This window comes from Oncorhynchus masou, chromosome 6 (genome assembly GCF_036934945.1).
Source record: "Oncorhynchus masou masou isolate Uvic2021 chromosome 6, UVic_Omas_1.1, whole genome shotgun sequence".
Taxonomy (NCBI): Eukaryota; Metazoa; Chordata; class Actinopteri; order Salmoniformes; family Salmonidae; genus Oncorhynchus; species Oncorhynchus masou.
The window spans coordinates 53,753,759-53,778,286 of record NC_088217.1 but is presented as its reverse complement, the minus strand read 5'-3'; the positions used below and the strand labels follow the sequence as shown (position 1 = coordinate 53,778,286).

General features: G+C 44.5%; 1 protein-coding gene across 5 annotated transcripts in view; it reads right to left on the bottom strand.

Moving 5' to 3' along the window:
• Nucleotides 1–24,528, bottom strand: part of LOC135542288 (synaptotagmin-2-like) — an 83,493-nt gene that overhangs the window by 13,672 nt on the left and 45,293 nt on the right. For 2 of the 5 annotated variants that reach the window (XM_064969146.1, XM_064969149.1), the window contains exons 2-5: nucleotides 8,942–9,172; nucleotides 8,641–8,801; nucleotides 4,041–4,169; nucleotides 2,692–2,859 (exon numbers count right to left, since the gene is read on the bottom strand). In XM_064969146.1, coding sequence (XP_064825218.1) covers nucleotides 2,692–2,859; nucleotides 4,041–4,169; nucleotides 8,641–8,801; nucleotides 8,942–9,143 — 660 coding nt within the window. In that variant the 5' untranslated portion in view covers nucleotides 9,144–9,172. Of the gene's footprint in view, nucleotides 1–2,691; nucleotides 2,860–4,040; nucleotides 4,170–8,640; nucleotides 8,802–8,941; nucleotides 9,173–23,561; nucleotides 23,668–23,814; nucleotides 23,995–24,528 lie in introns of those variants that run through there. The other 3 variants (XM_064969147.1, XM_064969148.1, XM_064969150.1) reach the window with 3 other exon arrangements.

The window sequence follows — 24,528 nt, the reverse complement described above, 5'->3', positions numbered from 1 at the left end:
TTTTAATCAGGGCAAGGTGACCGGAAACATGACCGAATACAAACAGTGTAGCTATTCCCTCCGCAAGGCAATCAAACAAGCTAAGCGTCAGTATAGAGATGAAGTAGAATCGCAATTCAACAGCTCAGACACAAGAGGTATGTGTCAGGGTCGACAGTCAATCATGGATTGCTCCCAGGCAGACTAAATAACTTTTTTGCCCGCTTTGAGGACAATACAGTGCCACTGACACGGCCCGCAACCAAAACATGCGGACTCTCCTTCACTGCAGCCGAGGTGAGTAAAACATTTAAACGTGTTAACCCTCGCAAGGCTTCAGGCCCAGACGGCATCCCCAGCCGCGCACTCAGAGCATGCGCAGACCAGCCCTGTGCAACTGGGTACTGGACTTCCTGATGGGCCGCCCCCAGGTGGTGAGGGTAGGTAACAACATCTCCACCCCGCTGATCCTCAACACTAGGGCCCCACAAGGGTGCATTCTGAGCCCTCTCCTGTACTCCCTGTTCACCCACGACTGCGTGGCCACACACGCCTCCAACTCAATCATCAAGTTTGCGGACGACACAACAGTGGTAGGCTTGATTACCAACAACGACGAGACGGCCTACAGGGAGGAGGTAAGGGCCCTCGGAGTGTGGTGTCAGGAAAATAACCTCACTCTCAACGTCAACAAAACTACGGAGATGATTGTGGACATCAGGAAACAGCAGAGTGAACACCCCCCTATCCACATCAATGGGACAGTAGTGGAGAGGGTAGTACGTTTTAAGTTCCTCGGCGTACTCATCACATACAAACTGAATTGTTCCACCCACACAGACAGCATCGTGAAGAAGGCGCAGCAGCAGCCTCTTCAACCTCAGGAGGCTGAAGAAATTTGGCTTGTCACCAAAAGCACTCACAAACTTCTACAGATGCACAATCGAGAGCATCCTGTCGGGCTGTATCACCGCCTGGTACGGCAACTGCTCCGCCCACAACGCTCTCCAGAGGGTAGTGAGGTCTGCACAACGCATCACCGGGGGCAAACTACCTGCCCTCCAGGACACCTACACCACCCGATGTCACAGGAAGGCCATAAAGATCATCAAGGACAACAACCACCCGAGCCTGTTCACCCCGCTATCATCCAGAAGGCGAGGTCAGTACAGGTGCATCAAAGCTGGGACCAAGAGACTGAAAAACAGCTTCTATCTCAAGGCCATCAGACTGTTAGACAGCCACCACTAACATTGAGTGGCTGCTGCCAACACACTGACTCAACTCCAGCCACTTTAATAATGAGAATCGATGGGAATTGATGTAAAATATATCACTAGCCACTTTAAGCAATGCTACTTAATATAATGTTTACATACCCTACATTATTCATCTCATATGTATACGTATGTACTGTACTCTATATCATCTACTGCATCTTTATGTAATACATGTATCACGAGCCACTTTAAACTATGCCACTTTGTTTACATACTCATCTCATATGTATATACTGTACTCGATACCATCTACTGTATCTTGCCTATGCCGCTCTGTACCATCACTCATTCATATATCTTTATGTACATAATCTTTATCCCTTTACACTTGTGTGTATAAGGTAGTAGTTTTGGAATTGTTAGTTAGATTACTCGTTGGTTATTACTGCATTGTCAAAACTAGAAGCACAAGCATTTCGCTACACTCGCATTAACATCTGCTAATCATGTGTATGTGACAAATAAATTTGATTTGATTTGATTACCGATACCCCCTGTATATAGCCTTGTTACTGTTATTTTATTGTTGCTATTTAATTATTTTTTATTTTTTATTTTCTTATATTTGATTTATTACTTCAATTCATTTTAGTAAATACTTAACACTTAATTTTCTTAACTGCATTGTTGGTTGAGGGCTTGTAAGTTGAGGGCATTTGTTGGTTGAGGGCATTTCACTATAAGGTCTGTTGTATTCGGTGCATGTGGCAAATACAATTTGATTTGATTTGATTCTAGTGATTTGTACACTGATTGTACTTCCTTTAAAACAAATGTAACTCAAATTCTCCTTCCTGTGGGGTGTGGTCAATACAAATTAAATTTATATTCATTGTTTGAATTTAATTATATTCCTGAAATTCCAAATAAACCCCAACCCTGATTCTAAAGGCATGCATAGGATGTCATATATTGTAAATTCTCTTAACTCTTCATGGTCTCTAGTCAACCTAGGTCCAATATTACCAATTTGTATCTTTTGTATCTAGGTCTCTACATGACGGTTATGCTAAGAGAATAGACAGTGGTGGTAAGATTGGAAACAGTGCTTTCGCACTGACCCTGAGAGTCATGTGGAGTCTCCGTGGACCTCATTAAGTAGTACAGAAAGCTGAAGTTTGTACACAGGCTCGAGGATACATAGCAGGCAGGCAGACATGGCAGACCAGCACTGCTCTACAATATCATGTGAACACAGCAAGTCTTCACAATGAAAAATAAATGTAGGCTTCAACCACAGTCTTAATTTTGGAAAATGGATACCATGTATGTTTACAACACTAAAACTGTTACATTACATTTAGTTTGAGACTCTGCTGTCCTAGCCTGACAATATCGTATCAGCATTATAGTTTGGCAGGATGATTGATGCCTTTTCCATTCCAACTAACTACTGTACAGTTCTGGTACAGAAACTGTGCTATGGACTTACCTTGAAAACAAATGATTCATTGAAGACAGGGTTCAGGTTTTTCTTTTGAACCTTGGTGTCAAACTTCTTCTTCTTGTCTGGGAGGACATAGACCTTAACGTACGGGTCAGAGGTGCCTCCGCTGTCCATGGATATAAGATCTGCAGCTTGGAGTATTCCCACTGTGAGCTTTGAGGGGAGGGGCACAGGGGGCAGGTGTCAGAGACAGCACTGAGACAAACCAACAGTATCAGGTGGCAATCTCAACATGTATTCATGTACTTATGTGTGCCGATGTGCTGAGACAAGCCAACAATGTCAAGTCAGGTGAAAAACCTAAATGCGTTCATGTATTAATTTGTGCCAATGCACGCTTCCTGTCACTGCTGCAGAGAAATGCTGCAGTCTTGTTACATAAGCTTGTGGTCTGCAAGCTGACAACCTAAAACTCCAGCAATAATCACCACAGCTCTCTAAGATGACCAAGACTAGATACAAGCTACCCACACGAGAGCTGCCAAATGTATTTGCTGCAATGTCATAAGAAAGTCACAGAATATAATGTTACAGTAGTTTTGCATCTTTGAAAAAAGGGGTGCCGGTGATAAGTGTCATCGATTATGTTTCAGTTGATTGATTCAGTTAGAAAGAAAGGACTTGCTTTAATGTACATTCTGATCTCAAGCCCTGATCCTGTGTCAGTGACTCATAAGGGACATCCTTGTTTCAGAATGACTCAGCATTTTCTTTCCTCTTGGATGTCACAGTGCCAATGTCCTGCATAGCAGACATACTCACTGTCATACTGACTCTAGCCATTAATTCCCAAAAATGCTGAATATACTAGATACCCTCTCATTCCCAGAACCCTGATCCCGATTCACCACTCTCTTGAATATTTAGTTTAATCAACCATAATTCCAACAATTGCCAGCTGTCACTCCTCAAAAGTGTCGCTGTGCAATTCTGCTGATGTTTTTACATAGCAGCAGTTTTTTTGCTAAGCTTATATAAGAATCAGTCCTGAATTAATTGTCAACTCTATAGACACTTTAGTTCTGAGAATTTACACTGTATCAAAGTCACTTTCCAAGATCAACAGAGAAAATACAAGTGTGACTTGTACTAAGCCGAGTCATTTAGTGTGCCTTGCTTTAACTCATTCACCACCAAGACTGCCAGTCTATTCTATGGATAGCCATAAATCTGTAATTTAGACTAACTACGCCTTCAACCTCTAGAATTGATGGAGTCTTACTGATAGACTGACAATGCTACAAATATTGTAATGTGATAAAACAGTCTAATGCAGGTTTTTCTGAGCAGTGCCAGCGACGATTAAAAGGGGAACATGTCGGCCACTGACTGACCTTATTGTCTTGGAAATCATAGTCAAGTGAGTACTGCAGTTTGCCGAGCTTCTCCTCCTCTTTCTCCTCTTCCTCTTTCTCTTCCTCCGTCAGCCCTGTCTCACCTTCGTCATCGTCGTCGTCCTGTTTCTGCAGTGGTGGAACACAGGACACAGGGATCAAGAGATGAGGGGCCAGGGTTAAGTTGTAGCAGCCAGAAGGAGGGCGCCCCCAGCCCACCCACCACAGACAGCATGCCACAGACAGACAAGTGGACCTCCAGGAGGCCTTGTGTTGCGTTGCTTTGCGCTGCATAGCACCAGGGTTTGTTGCATTGACTTGCATTGCGTAGCACCGGGACCTGCTTGTTTTTTGCTCCCGCTTACCTGCTCCTCACCTGGTGGCAAAGTGGAATATACCATCCCGTCTCTAATGCCATCGAGGACTCAGGAATGATATTTGGTAGCTTGAATTCAAAATGTCCTTTGGTGACACAATTGGTTTACCCTGTATTTTACTTCTCAAAAAGACGCTTACCCTGACGTCTTTCCCAAAATATCCCAAGGAAATAGCTAACCGAGAATCCCAAAAGCAGAGCCTGCATAATCTTAATTGCTTCCTTGTTATTTCATTTATGTGTCACCAAGGAATGTTCCTCTCAAGTCAGGTCACCATTATTCCAGCCAAATGGTAGCTACAGGATTAGATAAGGGCATAGCCGGCTATGTGGATAATGTAGAAACAGTATTTCAGTGAGATTTCAGTTATGGTAACCCTGTTTCTGACATGTTCAAGTTTGCATGACTGTTTCATCTGCAAAACTGTGTTTAAAAAATAAAATTGTTCTCACTCTTCATTGAGTGACAAAGTAATTGGGGTGCAGATGAAACATACTAAGATTGAAGATTGATTGGTCATTCATGTATTACTGTCGTCCTCATGTCCACAAACAGCCTACCATGCCCTTTGTCACATGCATACAGTATATTATTAGTGTTAATCGTGGGTTGCGTTTAAACTATGTTCAAAACTTTCCATAGTGTGGTTGAGTTTGTCATAATAAGCGATGCATTATTTCAGTCCTTTCAGTTCTCTCTCTCCGGGGTCTATTTAGCAGACCATAGCTTTCTCAGTTACATTCTCAAGCCATCATTACAAAACATGTTAGAAAAGCAAAGAAGAAACGACTTTCATTCCATGAACCCCCCCCCCTCATCATCATCATCATCTGCCCATGGGCCAGAGAGCATCACCACGATCCTTCCACCTACCGTAAATCAGGGGTCCATCACAGTCAAGAAACACGGTGCACACATAAGACACCGAGCGAGAAGGAGGAGAGCAGAGAAAGGAAGAGGTTTGAAGTTACGACACACCAGAAAACAAACACTGTAGGCAGTCAACAACACAGACGACACTAGGATGATGAAAAAAATGACACACATTGTCTGTTTATTAAGAAAAAGTCCTACTTCCAGGACCATCTTTCACCATGTGGAGACAATTAATTGATTGTTTTAATTAACTGGTGCATTAGGGCCATCTCAACAATATCAGATACATTCAGCCTGGAATTAAGCAGGAGCTCTTTTCCTCCCCCCTGTTTATTCTGCTCTGTCTGAGATGTGGCTCCTCGGGTCCATAGGCACCATATCCATTGTTCTTAAGCATTGAGGCCAGCTTACCCTACAGAAGTAGGGTCTTAATTTGATTCTGTAGCAGTCATCCGCTTATTGGAATGTCACGTATGGCACGGCTCCATTACTTTCTCTACCCATTACCCACTGATTACCTAGTCCCTTCCCCATAACAAAGTGTGTAATTTTTCAATGTATGTCACAATGATGTGGGGAAGAGTGGGGTAAGTTGAGCCAAAGGGTTAGTTGAGCCACCCCTTGTTTCTAGGAAACCACACACAAAATGAATCACATGACCACATTTTTAGGAAGAGATCATAAGTCTGTCTGTGAAGGAAGAAGCCACATGGACAAAAATTGTTATCAATTTAGGTTAAAAAAAGTCAAATTACTTTGTTGTTTTCTTGATTCTTGTATCTAAACCAAAGTAGATGTTTTTAAGATTGGTTTGTACATCAGTTGGGGTCTCTTTATGCTACAATATGAGGTCCTAATTCTAGCATGAAATTGCATCCTTGTAGCTGTGTGGGCAATAGTCAAAATGTTTGCCTTGTGGTAAGTTGAGCCAATGGCCATGGGGTAGGCCTAAGTTGAGCCAATGACCACCATACCCCATACAAATTATGATTGCATTTTGCCAGTTGTATGCATTATATGCATAGTATTTTTGCAATGTGTCATGCATATGAACTCAAGATAGTGAATTTTTGTGGTTACAGTCAGAGCAGACATCACCATGTCCCGTGTATGCAAATGGAAAAACAAGCAGAGGTATTAACCCCCTTAAAGGTTGTTGAGAAACCCATTCGAGCAGTAGCAAGAGAACACACATTTGTGTGTTCGAAGAGGTACATCGAAGAGGTACATTAACAAAAAAGAGAACTAACATGTACAGTACCTGTGCAAAAGAGAGGCAATTATATAGTATCAGAGTCTGAGCATGCTAAACATATCAAGAATCTCGCGGATCAGTTTCATTGGGGTTAGAATCCTCAAATGCAGAGAACTTGCCTATGAATTGGCACATTGAAAAACATCCATGTCCTCGACAACTGGTCAAGAAATGGAAGGATAAGTGACATTGAACAATATACCACACCCACATTCCATTAATTAAACTTTGACAAACCAGCGCCATCACCCATTGACACGGAAAACACCATCACCCCACTTACCCTAAGGCGGCTCAACTTACCAAGAGACCACATTTTTTCGGGACAAGGAATGCTTTCAAAACTGTTATGTTTACATGAATTCTGATTATTTCCAGGGATACACAACATCCTGAAATATATCTATATATTTGATAGAAATAATACTACATTTCCCTAGTAATGCTGAGTGTAAAACATGGCTCAACATACCCCACTCTCCCCTACAGCACACTTTTTAAAATGATGGCAACAACAATATCAAGAGAACAGGTAGGATAGGGGGTTATCGACATGTCTCCCTAAAAATGTTGTAAAGTGCTGTTGATGAAAGGTCAAAGGTTTTTACTGATACACCAAGGAATGCTTAATGACCATTTGTTGTTGGTCCAATCGACATAGATATTGACAGAAATGTTCCTGAGTCCCTTCAACAAAAGAAACAGTTCCATAGTAAATAAAACAGAAAGCTTTACTGGTATGTAGTGTGTAGTTTAGTAGGCTAATAACTCTTGGGAGATACACTACCTGATCAAGAGTATGTGGACACCTGCTTGTCGAACATTTCATTAATATGGAGTTGGTCCCCCCTTTGCTGCTACAACATTCTCCACTCTTCTGGGAAGGCTTTCCACTAGATGTTGGAACATTGCTGCAGGGACTTGCTTCCATTCAGACACAAGAGCATTAGTGAGGTCGGGCACTGATGTTGGGCAATTAGGCCTGGCTCGCAGCCGGCGTTCCAATTCATCCAAAAGGTGTTCGATGGGGTTGAGGTCAGGGCTCTGTGCGGGCCAGACAGTCAAGTTCTTCCACACCGATCAAGACAAAATATTTCTGTATGGACCTCGCTTTGTACATGGGGGCATTGTCATTCTGAAACAGGAAAGGGCCTTCCCCAATCTGTTGCCACAAAGTTGAAAGCACAGAATCGTCTAGAACGTCATTGTATGCTATAGCGTTAAGATTTCCCTTCACTGGAACTAAGGAGTCTGAACCTAGCCCGAACCATGAACAACAGCCCCAGAACATTATTCCTCATCTATCAAACTTTACTGCCAGCACTATGCATTGGGGCAGGTAGTGTTCTCCTGGCATCCGCCAAACCCAGATTCTTCCGTCGGACTGCCAGATGGTGAAGCATGCTTCATCACTCCAGAGAACGCGTTTCCACTGCTCCAGAGACCAATGGCGGCGAGCTTTACACCACTCCAACCGACACTTGGCATTGCGCATGGTGATCTTAGGCTTGTGTGTGTCTGCTATGGAAACACATTTTATGAAGATCCCGAGGCAGTTTGGAACTTGGCAGTGAGTGTTGCAACCGAGGACAGAGGCGTTACGCGCTTCAGCACTCTGCGACTTGTTCTGTGAGCTTGTGAGCCACTTCGCGGCTGAGCAGTTGTTTCTTCTAGACTTTCCCACTTCACAATAACAGCAGTCACAGTTGACCGGGTCAACTTTAGCAGGGCAAAAATTTGATGAACTGAGTTGTTGTTAAGGTGGCATCCTATGTTTTTCCTATGGAGATTGCATGGTTGAGGGCTCAAGTTTATACACCTGTCAGCAACGGATGTGGCTGCAATAGCCGAATCTACAAATTTCAAGTGGTGTCCACATACTTTTATGTACATATAGCGTTTGTCTGTCAGCTATGCCAAAGTCATTTCTGGTCATGTTTGTCTACTCTCATCATCAAAAAATAAGTATATTGTTGCTTTTTACTAGACAGATGAAATAAGAACCCTGAGTGTGATATAAGTTATGTCTTTGGGAGTTGCCTGTTCTTAGTGAACTCAGCTGAGTTTATAAGCGGAGCCTGAAGCACCATACCTCATCCCCTTTCATGTTCTTCATGTTGAAGCCGTCCTTTCCCTTCTTGCCCTTCTTGTTCTTCTTCTTCTTGCAGCAGCACTTCTTTATAATGCAAAAGCAGCAGGTGAGGATGAGGAGGGCGGCCACCACAGCAATGGCTATGATAGCCCAGGAAGGGACTGCAACACAAACACACAGTATTGGTTAGATTAAGCTCCTTTGAGCTCTTTTTCACCTTGGGCTTTTCTGTTCCAGCATTATACCATGCATATTACATGAATATGAGTCAGAAGTGGGGGAAAAAACAAGGAGGACTTACGTGGGATCTTATCGATCTCGTTCAAGAATTTGCTCTTGATCTCTTCGAACATGTCATTCTTGGACTCTGTACCGTTGCCTGGGGGTTCAGCCACTGTGGTGGCGATTGCTACGGCTGGGGCCGCGGTCATGGTGGCACCGGTGCCCGTGGGCTCTGGACCCACCATGGCCTCAGGCTTATTCTTAAACAAGTTCCACTTCATCGTCAATGACTAGGCCACACACACAGTCCCTGGGGCAAGGCACAGACACACAGAGAGGGACCGTCAGTTGTTATCACCAGCAGCACAGGCAATGAAGTGCGTAACCTTTAATATAACACACACACACACAAATGCATAAAAGTAACAAAATGGATGATATCCCAGGTGACTCATTGTGACCAAACTCAATGCCTTATCGCTGTGTCAGACATTAGAACAGCACATAAAATGACAAGGCTGAAGAGGTCCATAGGGAAAAGGACTTAGTCCACATCTCAGGATAAAAATAATTGTGTATAATATGCCAGCCAGTAGGCCTGCATCCTTAATGTGCTATGAATTCCTGAATAAAATTAACTCAGAGATGAAAAAGCTAATCTCATTTGTTTGAGAAATGAGACACAGTATCTTAAAGATCCAATGCAGTCATTTTTATCTCAATATCAAATCGTTTCTGGTTAACAATTAAGTATCTGACTGTGATTGTTTTCAATCACAAATAAACAAAAAAATATATTTTTTGCAAATATAAATTTCTCAAGCAATACTTTTTCTGGGACTGTCTGTGAGTGGTTTGAGGGGTAGGGGAAAACTGAAGAAAAAAAGAGCTTTTATTGGCAGAGAGGTTTGGAACTCGCTTTCTTATTGGTCTATTAACTAATTGACTGCATGGTGATGTTACCAGGTAGGCCAAAACTCCATCCCACCCAAACAGGCTGACATTTCAGATGGTCTTTTCAAACACTAAAATGGCAAATATTGGAAAGCTTCCGCGGTCATCCCACAATTCAAACGGGGAGACACTCTAGACTCAAACTGTTATAGACCTATATCCATCCTGCCCTGCCTTCCTAAAATCTTCGAAAGTCAAATTAACAAACAGATCACTGACAATTTCAAATCCCACCTTACCTTCTCCACTATGCAATCTGGTTTCTGAGCTGTTCATGGGTGCACCTCAGCCACGCTCAGGGTACTAAACAATATCATAACCGCCATCGATAAAAGACAGTACTGTGCAGCCGTCTTCATCGACCTGGCCAAGGCTTTCGACTCTGTCAATCACTGCATTCTTATCGGCAGATTTAATAGCCTTGGTTTCTCAAATGACTGCCTCGCCTGGTTCACCAACTACTTCTCAGATAGAGTTCAGTGTGTCAAATTGGAGGGCCCGTTGTCCGGGCCTCTGGCAATCTCTATGGGAATGCCACAGCGTTCAATTCTTGGGCCGACCCTTTTCTCTGTATATACAGTAAGGGAAAAAAGTATTTGATCCCCTGCTGATTTTGTACGTTGGCCCACTGACAAAGAAATGATCAGTCTATGATTTTAATGTTACGTTTATTTGAACAGTGAGAGACAGAATAACAAACAACAAAATCCAGAAAAACGCATGAAAAATTGTTATAAATTGATTAGCATTTTAATGAGGGAAATAAGTATTTGACCCTCTGGAAAACATGACTTACTACTTGGTGGCAAAACCCTTGTTGGAAATCACAGAGGTCAGACGTTTCTTGTAGTTGGCCACCAGGTTTGCACACATCTCAGAAGGGATTCTTTTCCCTTTAAGAGTGTGCGCCAAATCTCAGCTCATTACCTGTATAAAAGACACCCGGGAGCCAGAAATCTTTCTGACTGAGAGGAGGTGAAATACTTATTTCCCTCATTAAAAAATGCAAATCAATTTAGAACATTTTTGACATGCGTTTTTCTGGATTTTGTTGTTGTTATTCTGTCCATAACTGTTCAAATAAACCTACCATTAAAATTATAGACTGATCATTTCTTTGTCATTGGGCAAACGTACAAAATCAGCAGGGGATCAAATACTTTTTCCCTCACTGTATCTATGATGTCGCTCCTGCTGCTGGTGATTCTCTGATCCACCTCTACGCAGACGACACCATTCTGTATACATCTGGCCCTTCTTGGACACTGTGTTTAACAAACCTCCAAACGAGCTTCAATGCCATACAACACTCTTTCCGTGGCCTCCAACTGTTTTTAAATGCTAGTAAAACTCCATGCATGCTCCTCAACCAAATACTGCCCACACCCGCCCGACTAGCATCACAACTCTAGACAGTTCTGACTTAGAATATGTGGACAACTACAATCAAATCAAATTTTATTTGTCACATACACATGGTTAGTAGATGTTAATGCGAGTGTAGCGAAATGCTTGCGCTTCTAGTTCGGACAATGCAGTAATAACCAACAAGTAATCTAACTAACAATTCCAAAACTACTGTCTTATACACACAAGTGTAAGGGGATAAAGAATATGTACATAAAGATATATGAATGAATGAGTGATGGTACAGAGCAGCATAGGCAAGATACAGTAGATGGTATCGAGTACAGTATATACATATGAGATGAGTATGTAAACAAAGTGGCATAGTTAAAGTGGCTAGTGATACATGTATTACATAAAGATGCAGTAGATGATATAGAGTACAGTATATACGTATACATATGAGATGAATAATGTAGGGTATGTAAACATTATATTAGGCAGCATTGTTTAAAGTGGCTAGTGATATATTTTACATCATTTCACATCAATTCCCATTATTAAAGTGGCTGGAGTTGAGGCAGTGTGTTGGCAGCAGCCACTCAATGTTAGTGGTGGCTGTTTAACAGTCTGATGGCCTTGAGATAGTAGCTGTTTTTCAGTCTCTCGGTCCCAGCTTTGATGCACCTGTACTGACCTCGCCTTCTGGATGATAGCGGGGTGAACAGGCAGTGGCTCGGGTGGTTGTTGTCCTTGATGATCTTTATGGCCTTCCTGTAACATCGGGTGGTGTAGGTGTCCTGGAGGGCAGGTAGTTTGCCCCCGGTGATGCGTTGTGCAGACCTCACTACCCTCTGGAGAGCCTTACGGTTGTGGGCGGAGCAGTTGCCGTACCAGGCGGTGATACAGCCCGCCAGGATGCTCTCGATTGTGCATCTGTAGAAGTTTGTGAGTGATTTTGGTGACAAACTGAATTTTTTCAGCCTCCTGAGGTTGAAGAGGTGCTGCTGAGCCTTCTTCACGATGCTGGCTGTGTGGGTGGACCAATTCAGTTTGTCTGTGATGTGTATGCCGAGGAACTTAAAACTTACTACCCTCCCCACTACTGTTCCATCGATGTGGATAGGGGGGTGTTCCCTCTGCTGTTTCCTGAAGTCCACAATCATCTCCTTAGTTTTGTTGATGTTGAGTGTGAGGTTATTTTCCTGACACCACACTCCGAGGGCCCTCACCTCCTCCCTGTAGGCCATCTTGTCGTTGTTGGTAATCAAGCCTACCACTGTTGTGTCGTCCACAAACTTGATGATTGAGTTGGAGGCGTGTGTGGCCACGCAGTCGTGGGTGAACAGGGAGTACAGGAGAGGGCTCAGAACGCACCCTTGAGGGGCCCCAGTGTTGAGGATCAGCGGGGTGGAGATGTTGTTGCCTACCCTCACCACCTGGGGGCAGCCCGTCAGGAAGTCCAGTACACAGTTGCACAGGACGGGCTTGATGATGAACTTGGAGGGTACTATGGTGTTAAATGCCGAGCTGTAGTCGATGAACAGCATTCTCACATAGGTATTCCTCTTGTCCAGATGGGTTAGGGCAGTGTGCAGTGTGGTTGAGATTGCATCGTCTGTGGACCTATTCCAAGCAAATTGGAGTGGGTCTAGGGTGTCAGGTAGGGTGGAGGTGATATGGTCCTTGACTAGTCTCTCAAAGCACTTCATGATGATGACGGAAGTGAGTGCTACGGGGCGGTAGTCGTTTAGCTCAGTTATCTTAGCTTTCTTGGGAACAGGAACAATGGTGGCCCTCTTGAAGCATGTGGGAACAGCAGACTGGGATAGGGATTGATTGAATATGTCCGTAAACACACCAGCCGGCTGGTCTGCGCATGCTCTGAGGGCGCTGCTGGGGATGCCATCTGGGCGTGCAGCCTTGCGAGGGTTAACACGTTTAAATGTTTTACTCACCTTGGCTGCAGTGAAGGAGAGTCCGCATGTTTTCGTTGCAGGCTGTGTCAGTGGCACTGTATTGTCCTCAAAGCGGGCAAAAAAGTTATTTAGTCTGCCTGGGAGCAAGACATCCTGGTCTGTGACGGGGCTGGTTTTCTTTTTGTAATCCGTGATTGACTGTAGACCCTGCCACATACCTCTTGTGTCTGAGCCGTTGAATTGAGATTCTACTTTGTCTCTATACTGACGCTTAGCTTGTTTGATTGCCTTGCAGAGGGAATAGCTACACTGTTTGTATTCGGTCATGTTTCCGGTCACCTTGCCCTGATTAAAAGCAGTGGTTCGTGCTTTCAGTTTCACGCGAATGCTGCCATCAATCCACGGTTTCTGGTTTGGGAATGTTTTAATCGTTGCTATGGGAACGACATCTTCAATGCACGTTCTAATGAACTCGCACACCGAATCAGTGTATTCGTCAATGTTGTTGTCTGACGCAATACGAAACATATCCCAGTCCACGTGATGGAAGCAGTCTTGGAGTGTGGAATCAGATTGGTCGGACCAGCGTTGGACAGACCTCAGCGTGGGAGCTTCTTGTTTTTACAATTACCTAGGTTTCTGGTTAAACTGTAAACTCTCCTTCCAGACTCACATAAGCATCTCCAATTCAAAATTAAGTATAGAAACAGCTTCCTATTTCGCAACAAAGCCTCCTTCACTCATGCTGCCAAATATACCCTCGTAAAACTGACTATCCTGCCTTCACTGGTCTCCCCCAAAGCCAACACTTACTTTGGCCGCCTTTCCTTCCAATTCTCTGCTGCCAATGACTGGAACGAATTGCAAAAATCACTGATGCTGGAGACTGGAGATATCTCCCACTCTAACTTTAAGCATCAGCTGTCAGAGCAGCTGACATATCACTGTACCTGTACACAATCCATCTGTAAATAGCACACCCAAATCCCTCATCCCCATAGTTATTTATTTATGCTCTTTTGCACCCCAGTATCTCTACTTGCCCATCTTCATCCGCACATCTATCACTCTAGTGTTGATGCCAAATTGTAATTCATGGACTATTTGTTGCCTCACCTCCCTAATCATACTACATTTGCACACACGGTACATATATTTTTCTATTGTGTTATTGACTGTACGTTTGTTTATCCCATGTGTAACTCTGTGTTGTTGTTTTTGTTGCACTGCTTTGCTTTATTTTGGCCAAGGTGGCAGTTGTAAATGAGAACTTCAACTGGCCTACCTGGCTAAACAAAGGTGAAATACAAAATATATAAATAAATGGAAAATATATTACATGAAGGTCAATGGAATCAAATTCTATCAAGAAGACCCTCAGTCCCTTGTGAAAGTCAATATCAAACATTACAGAATTACATCACAGTCAGTTAGGGATTAAACACAAATTTATGGTGGGAGTTAATACAAATTCTACTTGAAGTGGAAAATGTGCTAGATGAATATGGCTCACTATTCAAAATTAGTTCCAAAGAGGGCTATCTTCCAGTTATAATGAATGATCTGTTACCTCTGAAGACTTAGGTGATTATAAGTGTCTTCTGAAACAATGATCTCCACAAAATTGAAATGAGGCACTTGTGACTGAAACCTCCTTCTTTCTAGCAAATCCTAATAGGATTAGCATGGATACTGTACTGAAACAATTTACACTGTGAGTAGGTGAGATGGAGAGGCTGATTGGGAATTATCACCTTTGAATGCGTATTAGACCAACGGTTATAGCCTCCGGTTATTGCCAAATGCTCTCCCAAAAGTTCTCAGTAGTTGCCATTATCGTGTAATGATTCATATTTACAAAATGTATAACTGAATGACTTCTCAAGTCTAATAAGGGACATTCTCATTACAAGTATCAACAATGTGACGGATGAGATCACTGTGCAAATACAAAGATATACAGTGGTGTAAAGTAACTAAGTAAAAAAACGTTTAAGTATTACTTAAGTAGTTTTTGGGGGTATCTGTATTTTAAATATTATATACTATTTTTTAACATTTACATTTACTCCATTACATTTCTAAAGAAAATATGTTCTTTTTACTCCCATTCATTATCCCTGACACCCAAAAATACTGTCAAATTCACGAGAACTGTCATGCCCTGCCCGTAGATTGCTTTGTATGTTTCTATTTTTGTTTGGTCAGGGTGTGATTTGGGTGGGCATTCTATGTTTGTATGTCTAGGTTTTTGTATTTCCTTGTTTCGGCCTGGTATGGTTCTCAATCAGGGACAGCTGCCTTTCGTTGTCTCTGATTGGGAATCATACTTAGGTCGCCTGTTTTGCCACCTTAGGTTGTGGGTAGTTAATTTCTGTTTAGTGTTATTCACCTTGCAGGACTGTTTCGGTTTTCCTTTTTTGTTGTTTTGTTTATTCAGTGTTCAGTGCAATTATTAAAGATGAACACGTACCCTGCTGCATTTTGGTCTGATGATTCCTCTTCCAATGAAAGCCATTACAAGAACACGTGGTCATCCCAGACTCGCTAAACACAAATGTTTCATTTGTAAATGATGTCTGAATGTTGGAATATGCCCCTGGCTTTGTTAACATTCGTTTACAATTGTGCCATCTGGTTTGCATACTATAAGGAATTTGAAATGAATTATAGCGTTTACTTTAACTTTTGATAATTAAGTATATTTAAAACCAAATACTTTTAGACTTTTAATCAAGCAGTATTTAACTGGGTGACTTTCACTTACACATACAGCATCTGTCTTCTTTAGGGATTTCTATACACTACAAACATACTGACAAAATCAATTCTCCTCTCAGGCCTTAGCAAGCTTCATATAATTCTGTGCCAGTTCTGTGTTGCTCTCATGGGCAGAGACAGGAGGGAAGAATAGGGAATGTACATTAGAGTCTGACAAATTATGTCCCAGAATTCAGAGCTACACCCTGGTCACTCTCAGGGGTGATACCAGCATATGATTAACATTTACAGATCACGTTGATACTCTTTGTGAGTCATGCTCATCTTTGATTGGGTAGGGCTGAGCAATGGCACAATAGAATGAAAAGGGTGCCTCTAACCTAGAGCCGGCCACTCAACAATGTGTAAAATAAAGAGCTATTTGTTCCCAAATGGGCATTGTTCGGCTCTGTGTCCCTATTGTCCCTATTCTGTTGTTCTCCCAGGAAAGGATATCTAAGGTGAAAAATGACACAGGCATAATCCTCTATTCTGCACATATGGAATTGGTTGTAGATCCGTTACTCACAAAATCAATAATGGCAGATGACGAGAAGAGAGTAGATTTGCAACTCACAAGACAGAGGCATCTCTTAAATCCTATTCGTCTGGTAATAGGTTACCCCGATCCATCTCTCCTGACATCTACAAACACTCTCTGGAGAATTCGCTGATGCAAAATACCATTATTGGAGAATGATGGTTTACAATATTTTCATACACAGTGAAGGAGTGTTGGTTTGTAAACTATTGAAAATGGATAGAAACTAGATATAATATATGTATACAATGGGGTTGTAATGGTAGTGGTGTGTGTGGGGGTGTTTGTGAGTGCGTGCGTGCGTGTGTATGTGTGTGCTTGTGTCAAATGAAATGTTGTTCTATTCAAGTGCTATTCAAGAGCTTTGGGCTGTTTTTCTGCAAAGGGACCAGGACGACTGATCCGTGTAAAGGAAAGTGTAACGGTTCTCGTCTGGTGAAGGAGAAGCGGACCAAAATGCAGCGTGGTATTTTTGATACATGTTTAATGATGACGAAAAAACACGAACAATACAAAAACAACAAACAGAACGTGAAAACCTATACAGCCTATCTGGTGACAGGAACAATCACCCACGAAATACTCAAAGAATATGGCTGCCTAAATATGGTTCCCAATCAGAGACAATGATACACACCTGCCTCTGATTGAGAACCACTCCATACAGCCATAGACTTTGCCAGATAACCCCAATAAGCCACACACCCAACACCCCACAAAACCCCAAGACAAAACACACCACAATAAACCCATGTCACACCCTGGCCTGACCAAATAAATGAAGACAAACACAATATATTACGACTAGGGCATGACAGAACCCCCCCCCCAAGGTGCGGACTCCCGGATGCACATCAAAACAATAGGGGAGGGTCCGGGTGGGCGTCTGTCCATGGTGGCGGCTCCGGCGCGGGACGTTAATGTCTTAATCCCTCCTCCTCGCGTCCTATGATAGTCCACCCTCGCCGCAGACCATGGCCTAGTAGTCCTCACCCAGAACCCCACTGAACTGAGGGGAAGCTCGGGACTGAGGGGAAGCTTGGGACTGAGAGGAAGCTCAGCACTGAGAGGAAGCTCAGCACTGAGAGGAAGCCCAGCACTGAGAGGAAGCCCAGCACTGAGAGGAAGCACAGCACTGAGAGGAAGCTCAGCACTGAGAGGAAGCCCAGCACTGAGAGGAAGCCCAGGCAGGTAGTTGGATCCGGCAGATCCTGGCTGGCTGGCGGTTCTGGCAGATCCTGGCAGACTGGCAGATTTGGAAGAGTCTGGTTGACTGGCAGATCTGGAAGAGTCTGGCTGACTGGCAGATCTGGAAGAGTCTGGCTGACTGGCAGATCTGGAAGAGTCTGGCTGACTGGCAGATCTGGAAGAGTCTGGCAGCTCTGGCGGCTCCTTGCAGACTGGCAGCTCCTTGCAGACTGGCAGCTCCTTGCAGACTGACAGCTCTGGCTGCTCCATGCAGACTGACAGCTCTGGCTGCTCCATGCAGACTGGCAGCTCTGGCTGCTCCATGCAGACTGGCAGCTCTGGCTGCTCCATGCAGACTGGCAGCTCTGGCTGCTCCATGCAGGCTGGCAGCTCTGGCTGCGCTGAACAGGCAGGAGACTCCAGCAGCGCTGTAGAGGAGGAAGGCTCTGGCAGCTCTGAACAGGCGGGAGACTCCGGCAGCACAGGAGAGGAGGAAGGCTCGGGCAGCGCTGAACAGGCGGGAGACTACGGCAGCGTAGGAGAGGAGGAAGGCTCCGGCAGCGCTGGAGAGGCGAGGCGCACTGTAGGCCTGATGCGTGGTGCTGGCACTGGTGGTACTGGGCCGAGGTCACGCACAGGAAGCCTGGTGCGGGGAGCTGCCACCGGAGGGCTGGTGTGTGGAGGTGGTACTGGGTAGACCGGACCGTACAGGCACACTGGCGCTCTTGAGCACTGAGCCTGCCCAACTTTACCTGGTTGAATACTCCCGGTCGCCCTGCCAGTGCGGCGAGGTGGAATAGCCCGCACTGTGCTATGTAGGCGAACCGGGGACACCGTGCGCAAGGCTGGTGCCATGTAAGCCGGCCCAAGGAGACGCACTGGGGACCAGATGCGTAGAGCCGGCTTCATGGCATTTGGCTCGACGCTCAAACTAGCCCGGCCGATACGCTGAGCTGGAATATACCGCACCGGGCTATGCACCCACACTGGAGACACCGTGCTCACCACAGCATAACACGGTGCCTGCCCGGTCTCTCTAGCCCCCTGGTAACCACAGGAAGTTGGCGTAGGTCTCCTACCTAGCATCACCATACTCCCTGTGAGCCACCCCCAATACATTTTTGGGGCTGACTCTCAGGCTTCCATCCGCGTCGCCGTGCTGCCTCCGCATACCAGCGCCTCTCAGCTCTCACCGCCTCCAGTTCTTCTTTGGGGCGGCAATGTTCTCCAGGCTGATCCCAGGGTCCTTCTCCGAACAATTCGTCCTCCCATGTCCATTCCTCTCTTTGTTGCTCCTGCCTGTTACCACGCCGCTTGTTCCCGTTGTGGTGGGTGATTCTGTAACGGTTCTCGTCTGGTGAAGGAGAAGCGGACCAAAATGCAGCGTGGTATTTTTGATACATGTTTAATGACGACGAAAAAACACGAACAATACAAAAACAGCAAACGGAACGTGAAAACCTATACAGCCTATCTGGTGACAACAAACACAGAGACAGGAACAATCATCCACGAAATACTCAAAGAATATGGCTGCCTAAATATGGTTCCCAATCAGAGACAACGATACACACCTGCCTCTGAATGAGAACCACTCCAGACAGCCATAGACTTTGCCAGATAACCCCACTAAGCCACACACGCAACACCCCACAAAACACCAAGACAAAACACACCACAATAAACCCATGTCACACCCTGACCTGACCAAATAAATGAAGACAAACACAATATATTACGACCAGGGTGTGACAGAAAGAATGAATGGGGCCATGTATCTTGAGAATTTGAGTGAAAACCTCCTTCCATCAGCAAGGACATTGAATATGAAACGTGGCTGGGTCTTTCAGCATGACAATGATCCCAAACATGCCGCCCAGGCAACAAAGGAGTGGCTTCGTAAGAAGCATTTCAAGGTCCTGGAGTGGCCTAGCCAGTCTCCAGATCTCAACCCCATAGAAAATCTTTGGAGGGAGTTGAAAGTCCGTGTTGCCCAGCAACAGCCCCAAAACATCACTGCTCTAGAGGAGATCTGCATGGAGGAATGGCCAAAATACCAGCAACAGTGTGTGAAAAACTTGTGAAGACTTACAGAAAACGTTTGACCCCTGTCATTGCCAACAAAGGGTATATAACAAAGTATTGAGATAAACTTTTGTTATTGACCAAATACTTATTTTCCACCATAATTTGCAAATAAATTCATTAAAAATCCTACAATGTGATTTTCTGGATTTTTTTCCTCATTTTGTCTGTCATAGTTGAAGTGTACCTTTGAGGTCATATCCCATGCAGTTGTCATACCAAGTGGTGATGCCAGTCAAGATGCTCTCAATGGTGCAGCTGTAGAAAGTTTTGAAGATCCGAGGGCCCATACCAAATCTGTTCAGCCTCTTGAAGGGGAAGAGGCGTTGTTGTGCCTTTTTCATGACTGTGTTGATTTGTGTGGACCATGACAGTTCCTTAGTGATGTGAACATGAGGAACTTGAAGCTCAAGACCTGCTCAACAACAGCCCCGTCAATGTGGATGGGGGCATGCTCGCCCCCCCATTTTCTGTAGTGCATGATCAGCTCCTTTGTCATGCTGACATTGAGGAGAGATCTTGTCCAGGCACCACATGGCCAGGTATCTGACCTCCTTCCTGTAGACTGTCTCATCATCTTCGGTGATCGGGCCTACCACCGTTGTGTCATCTGCAAACTTATTGACGGTGTTGGGGTTGTGCGCGGCCACGCAGTCGTGGTGGAACAGAGAGTACAGGAGGGGACTAAGTACGCACCCCTGAGGGGCCCCTGTTTTGAGGGTTTAGCATGACGGATGTGTTATTGCCTACCCTCACCACCTGTCAGGAAGTCCAGGATCCAGTTGCAGAAGGAAGTGTTTAATCCCATGTAATTAGCTTAGTGATGAGCTTGGATGGAACAATGGTGTTGAACACTGAGCTGTAGTCAACAAACAGCATTCTCACATAGTTGTTCCTCTTGTCCAGGCAGGAAAGGCCAGTGTGGAGTGGAATAAAGATTGCTTAATCTGTGGATCTGTTGGGGCAATTTGGGAATTGGAGTGTGTCCAGGGTGTCAGCTCAGTCATATCCTTACATAGTCACTCCTATCATTGAACATCCTTACCCCCCTTTGACACCCAGGTGGCGATACGCATCTCTGTGTGCTGGCAGATATTTCAACTTGGATGTCAGCCAACCACCTCAAGCTCAACCTTGACAAGACAGAGCTGCTTTTCCTACCGGGAAGGCCTGCTCGCTCAAAGACCTCTTCATCACTGTTTACAACACCACAGTGTCGCCCTCCCGGAGTGCAAAGAACCAGGATGTGACCCTGGAAAACACACGGTTGTTCTCTGCAAACATGAAAGCAGTGATTCGCTCCTGCAGGTTCAGGCACTTGTCCTCTCCCATCTGGACTACTGCAACTCGCTGCGCACCCCACTTGTGCCATCAAACCCCTTCAACTTATCCAGAATGCTGCAGCCCACCTGGTTTTCAACCTTCCCAAGTTCTCCCATGTCACCCCGCTCCTCTGCACACTCCACTGGCTTCCAGTCAAAGCTCGCATCCACTACAAGAACATGGTGCTTATCTACGGAAAAAGCAAGAGGAATTGCCCCTCCCTACCTTCTGGCTATGCTCAAACCCTACACCCCAACCCGAGCACTCTGCCACCTCAGGTCTCTTGACCCCTATAGGAGGGCAGCTCCTGCTCCACCCAGTTCAATCTCTTCTCTGTCCTGGCACCCCAATGGCGGAACCATCTTCCCCCTGAACCTAGGAATTATCTTCTGAAAATAACTGAAACCCTAACTCTTCAAACATTAAATATTCATCCTACTTACCTGGTGACCTCCCAGCCATCCCAAATAATAGTAATAATAAGACATTTAATAAACCTGAACCAACACTTGCACTCGCTTTGGATAAAACCGTCTGCTAAATTACTAAAATGTATATGTAAAGATGGTGTTGATGTGAGCCATGACCAGCCTTTCAAAGCATTTCATGACTACAAATGTGAGTGCTATGGGGGGTTTGGCATTTAACAGGTTACTTTGACATTTTTTGGGGACAGGGACTATGCATCTAGATTTTACAGACTGGGTCAGGGAGTGGTTGAAAATGTTAATGAAGACACTTGCCAGCTGGTCAGCGCATGCTCTAAGTACGCCTCCTAGTAATCTGTCTGGCCCTGCGGCCTTGTGAATGTTAACCTGTTTAAAGGTCTTACTCACATCAGCTACGGAGAGTGTGATCACACAGTTGTCCGGAACAGCTGGTGCTCTCATGCATAGTTCAGTGTTGCTAGCCTCGAAGCGTGTACATAAGGTATTTATCTCGTTTGGTAGGCTTGTGTCACTGGACAGCTGCTGGGTTTGCCTTTGTAATCTGTGGTAGTTTGCATGCCCTGCCACTTCCGACGAGCATCAGACCCAGTGTAGTAGGTTTCGATCTTAGTCCTGTATTGACTCTTTGCCTATTTGATGGTTCTTCGGAGGGCATAGCGGGATTTCTTATAAGCATCAGGATTAGTGACTCACTCCTTGAAAGCGGCAGCTCTGGCCTTTAGCTCAGTGCGGATTTTGCCTGTTATCCATGGTGTCTGTTTGGGATATGTACGTACAGTCACTGTGGGAACAATGTTATGTGCCTGTATGTATCTTGTTGTCTGTGTGTGAGAGGCTCTCCAATGCAGCAAGCTTCCCAGAGGCAAGGCAATTGGGCAGATTTGGCATACATGGCTGGCAAACACAGAGCTTAACCCTGATTACATGTGTCCTCACTGGGGACAAACAGACACACACAGGCCTACAACAGTTATTCACTGACGCTAGATCCAGACAGCCTAAGATAACCATGTGCACCCCATTTTGTATACATTTTACCATCAAGAAGAATATTACATTGTCAAACCAACAGCTTTGTGTAGTCTTGTTTGGATGTAAAGAGATGCTTCAATGCAGCTGACATATTATAACATATATGATTCAGAATTGTTGTGTTGTGTTGAACTGTACAGTTCTTTACCTAAGATACCAAGCATAAAGGCAATGGTATCTGTGGGAAATTAATTGTCTAGAGTGGCAACAGTCAGTGAAATGATCGAAACATGGGTCAGCAGCAACAGCGAAACAGTATTCTGTCAAGTCTGTGGCTGGGATTCAATGCAAGGTGCCTTATAACACACGGCTAGAGGTAATTTACGTTTGAGCCGACATATTCACCACCAATGCAAACGGCCCAGAAAATGCCTTTGAAAGCCGCATCGTGGGCTGTATAGTGTGCTGCTCTATAATGCACCTTGGATTGAATTCAGGACTGTGTCTTCATTGACCTATAGTCCACAAATCAATAGACTGTGCATCTTCAAAAGGTGCAGTGTAGTGTTCTAAAAAGCTTAAAATAGCTCGAGGCTATACGATACCCCACTCCGCAAGACGTGGTCCATTCAAGGCTACTTGTGAAACATTACAGGAGACAAACTAGTTGTTGCTGAGCAAATCAAATCCAGCTGAATTGCCTCTGTCTGATATCCAGTCACTTTACAGCCGGCCTGAGGCCATGGTAGCCAATGGAGTTTGGGATCTGACCAATCAAATGACTAATTGTTTTACTTTACAGATAGAAGGAAAATGACTAATATCGACATAGCTGCTTCCACCATGCCCTCTCTTGTATCGATATATGACAATCTGAACAGATAAGGAGAATTATATAACAAATTAAAAATTATTACATTAAATTATTCCTGCCAAACAAATGGACATAATACATCACAACTGATCATAACAGTCCTAACAGTAATTCCCACAGGCTATATTCCAAAACTGTATAATAGCTTACTGTCCTTGTCTCACTCTCATCTTGTTCAGTGGCTGTAAGGCAAAAGAGACAAGAAAGAGACAAGAAGAGAAAGCTATCCATTCTATCTAGGTCAGTAGTATCTACCTCAAGCCTGCAGGTACTGCAGGTACACTTACATTACAATTTCTGCATCTCTGCAGCTCAGCACTGGACAGCTCCACTTAGTTAGTCGCAAACCTGAAGCCCCAGATACACACCGATTTTCAGATTCCTAGGACAAATCTTCAAATGACAGAACCATTGTCATTCTGATTCATTTATAATAAAGAATGTACATTATGAAAGTTGTCCCAAAATGACCTGAATTGCTATATCATCTGCTGGTTATCCTTAACAGGGAGGAAATGAGAGTGCGGTAGAAAGTCTTACCAGTCTAATGTGATATTCGCACTGCCTGGGTGACCCATCCAATAATCAGGCTCGTAGGGCTAACGTTTCAGTGTCGTGGTAACATCCCCTGAATTCTCCCATAAGCAGAGACTGCAGTCTCTCCTCTCACTTCTCTCCACTGCAGCAGAGCAGGTCAGTACTCTCCCTCTCTTTCTAGCCCTCTTTCTCCTGTACACACCGTCTCCCCCTTTCCCACTCTCAATCAAATACCCCCCTCTGTCAATTCTCTCCTCCCTCACCGTCTCTCTCTCAACATACACAATCTCTCCAAATGTCTCTCTATTTCTCCCTCCCTCTCTCGCTCTCTCTTTCTCTCTCCTCATTTGTGATGCTGCTCACACAGTATGCTACGCATCGGTCTAGCATCTGATGGAATGGCCATCGTAAAGGATCAAAATGCAAATCCACTTGTCTCTGTTCTTAGGGGTTGTGGAATGGCTCACTGATTTACTGATAGGAGAAAGGGATCGAAGAGGGAAGAAAAGAGCAGCATGGAAGGAGAGCGACAGAGACGAGAGGAAAAAGAAGAGAGAGGGGAGAGGGAGGGAGATAGGGGTGAGGATATAGGGAAAGAGAGAGAGAATGCGGAGATGAGGGATGTGGTTACTGCATCTTTTTGAAAAGGGTGCTGTTTCTAAACTATTTAAAGTTACACTGAAGTTAAAAGGGTAATACCATGCACTGTACTGTGTA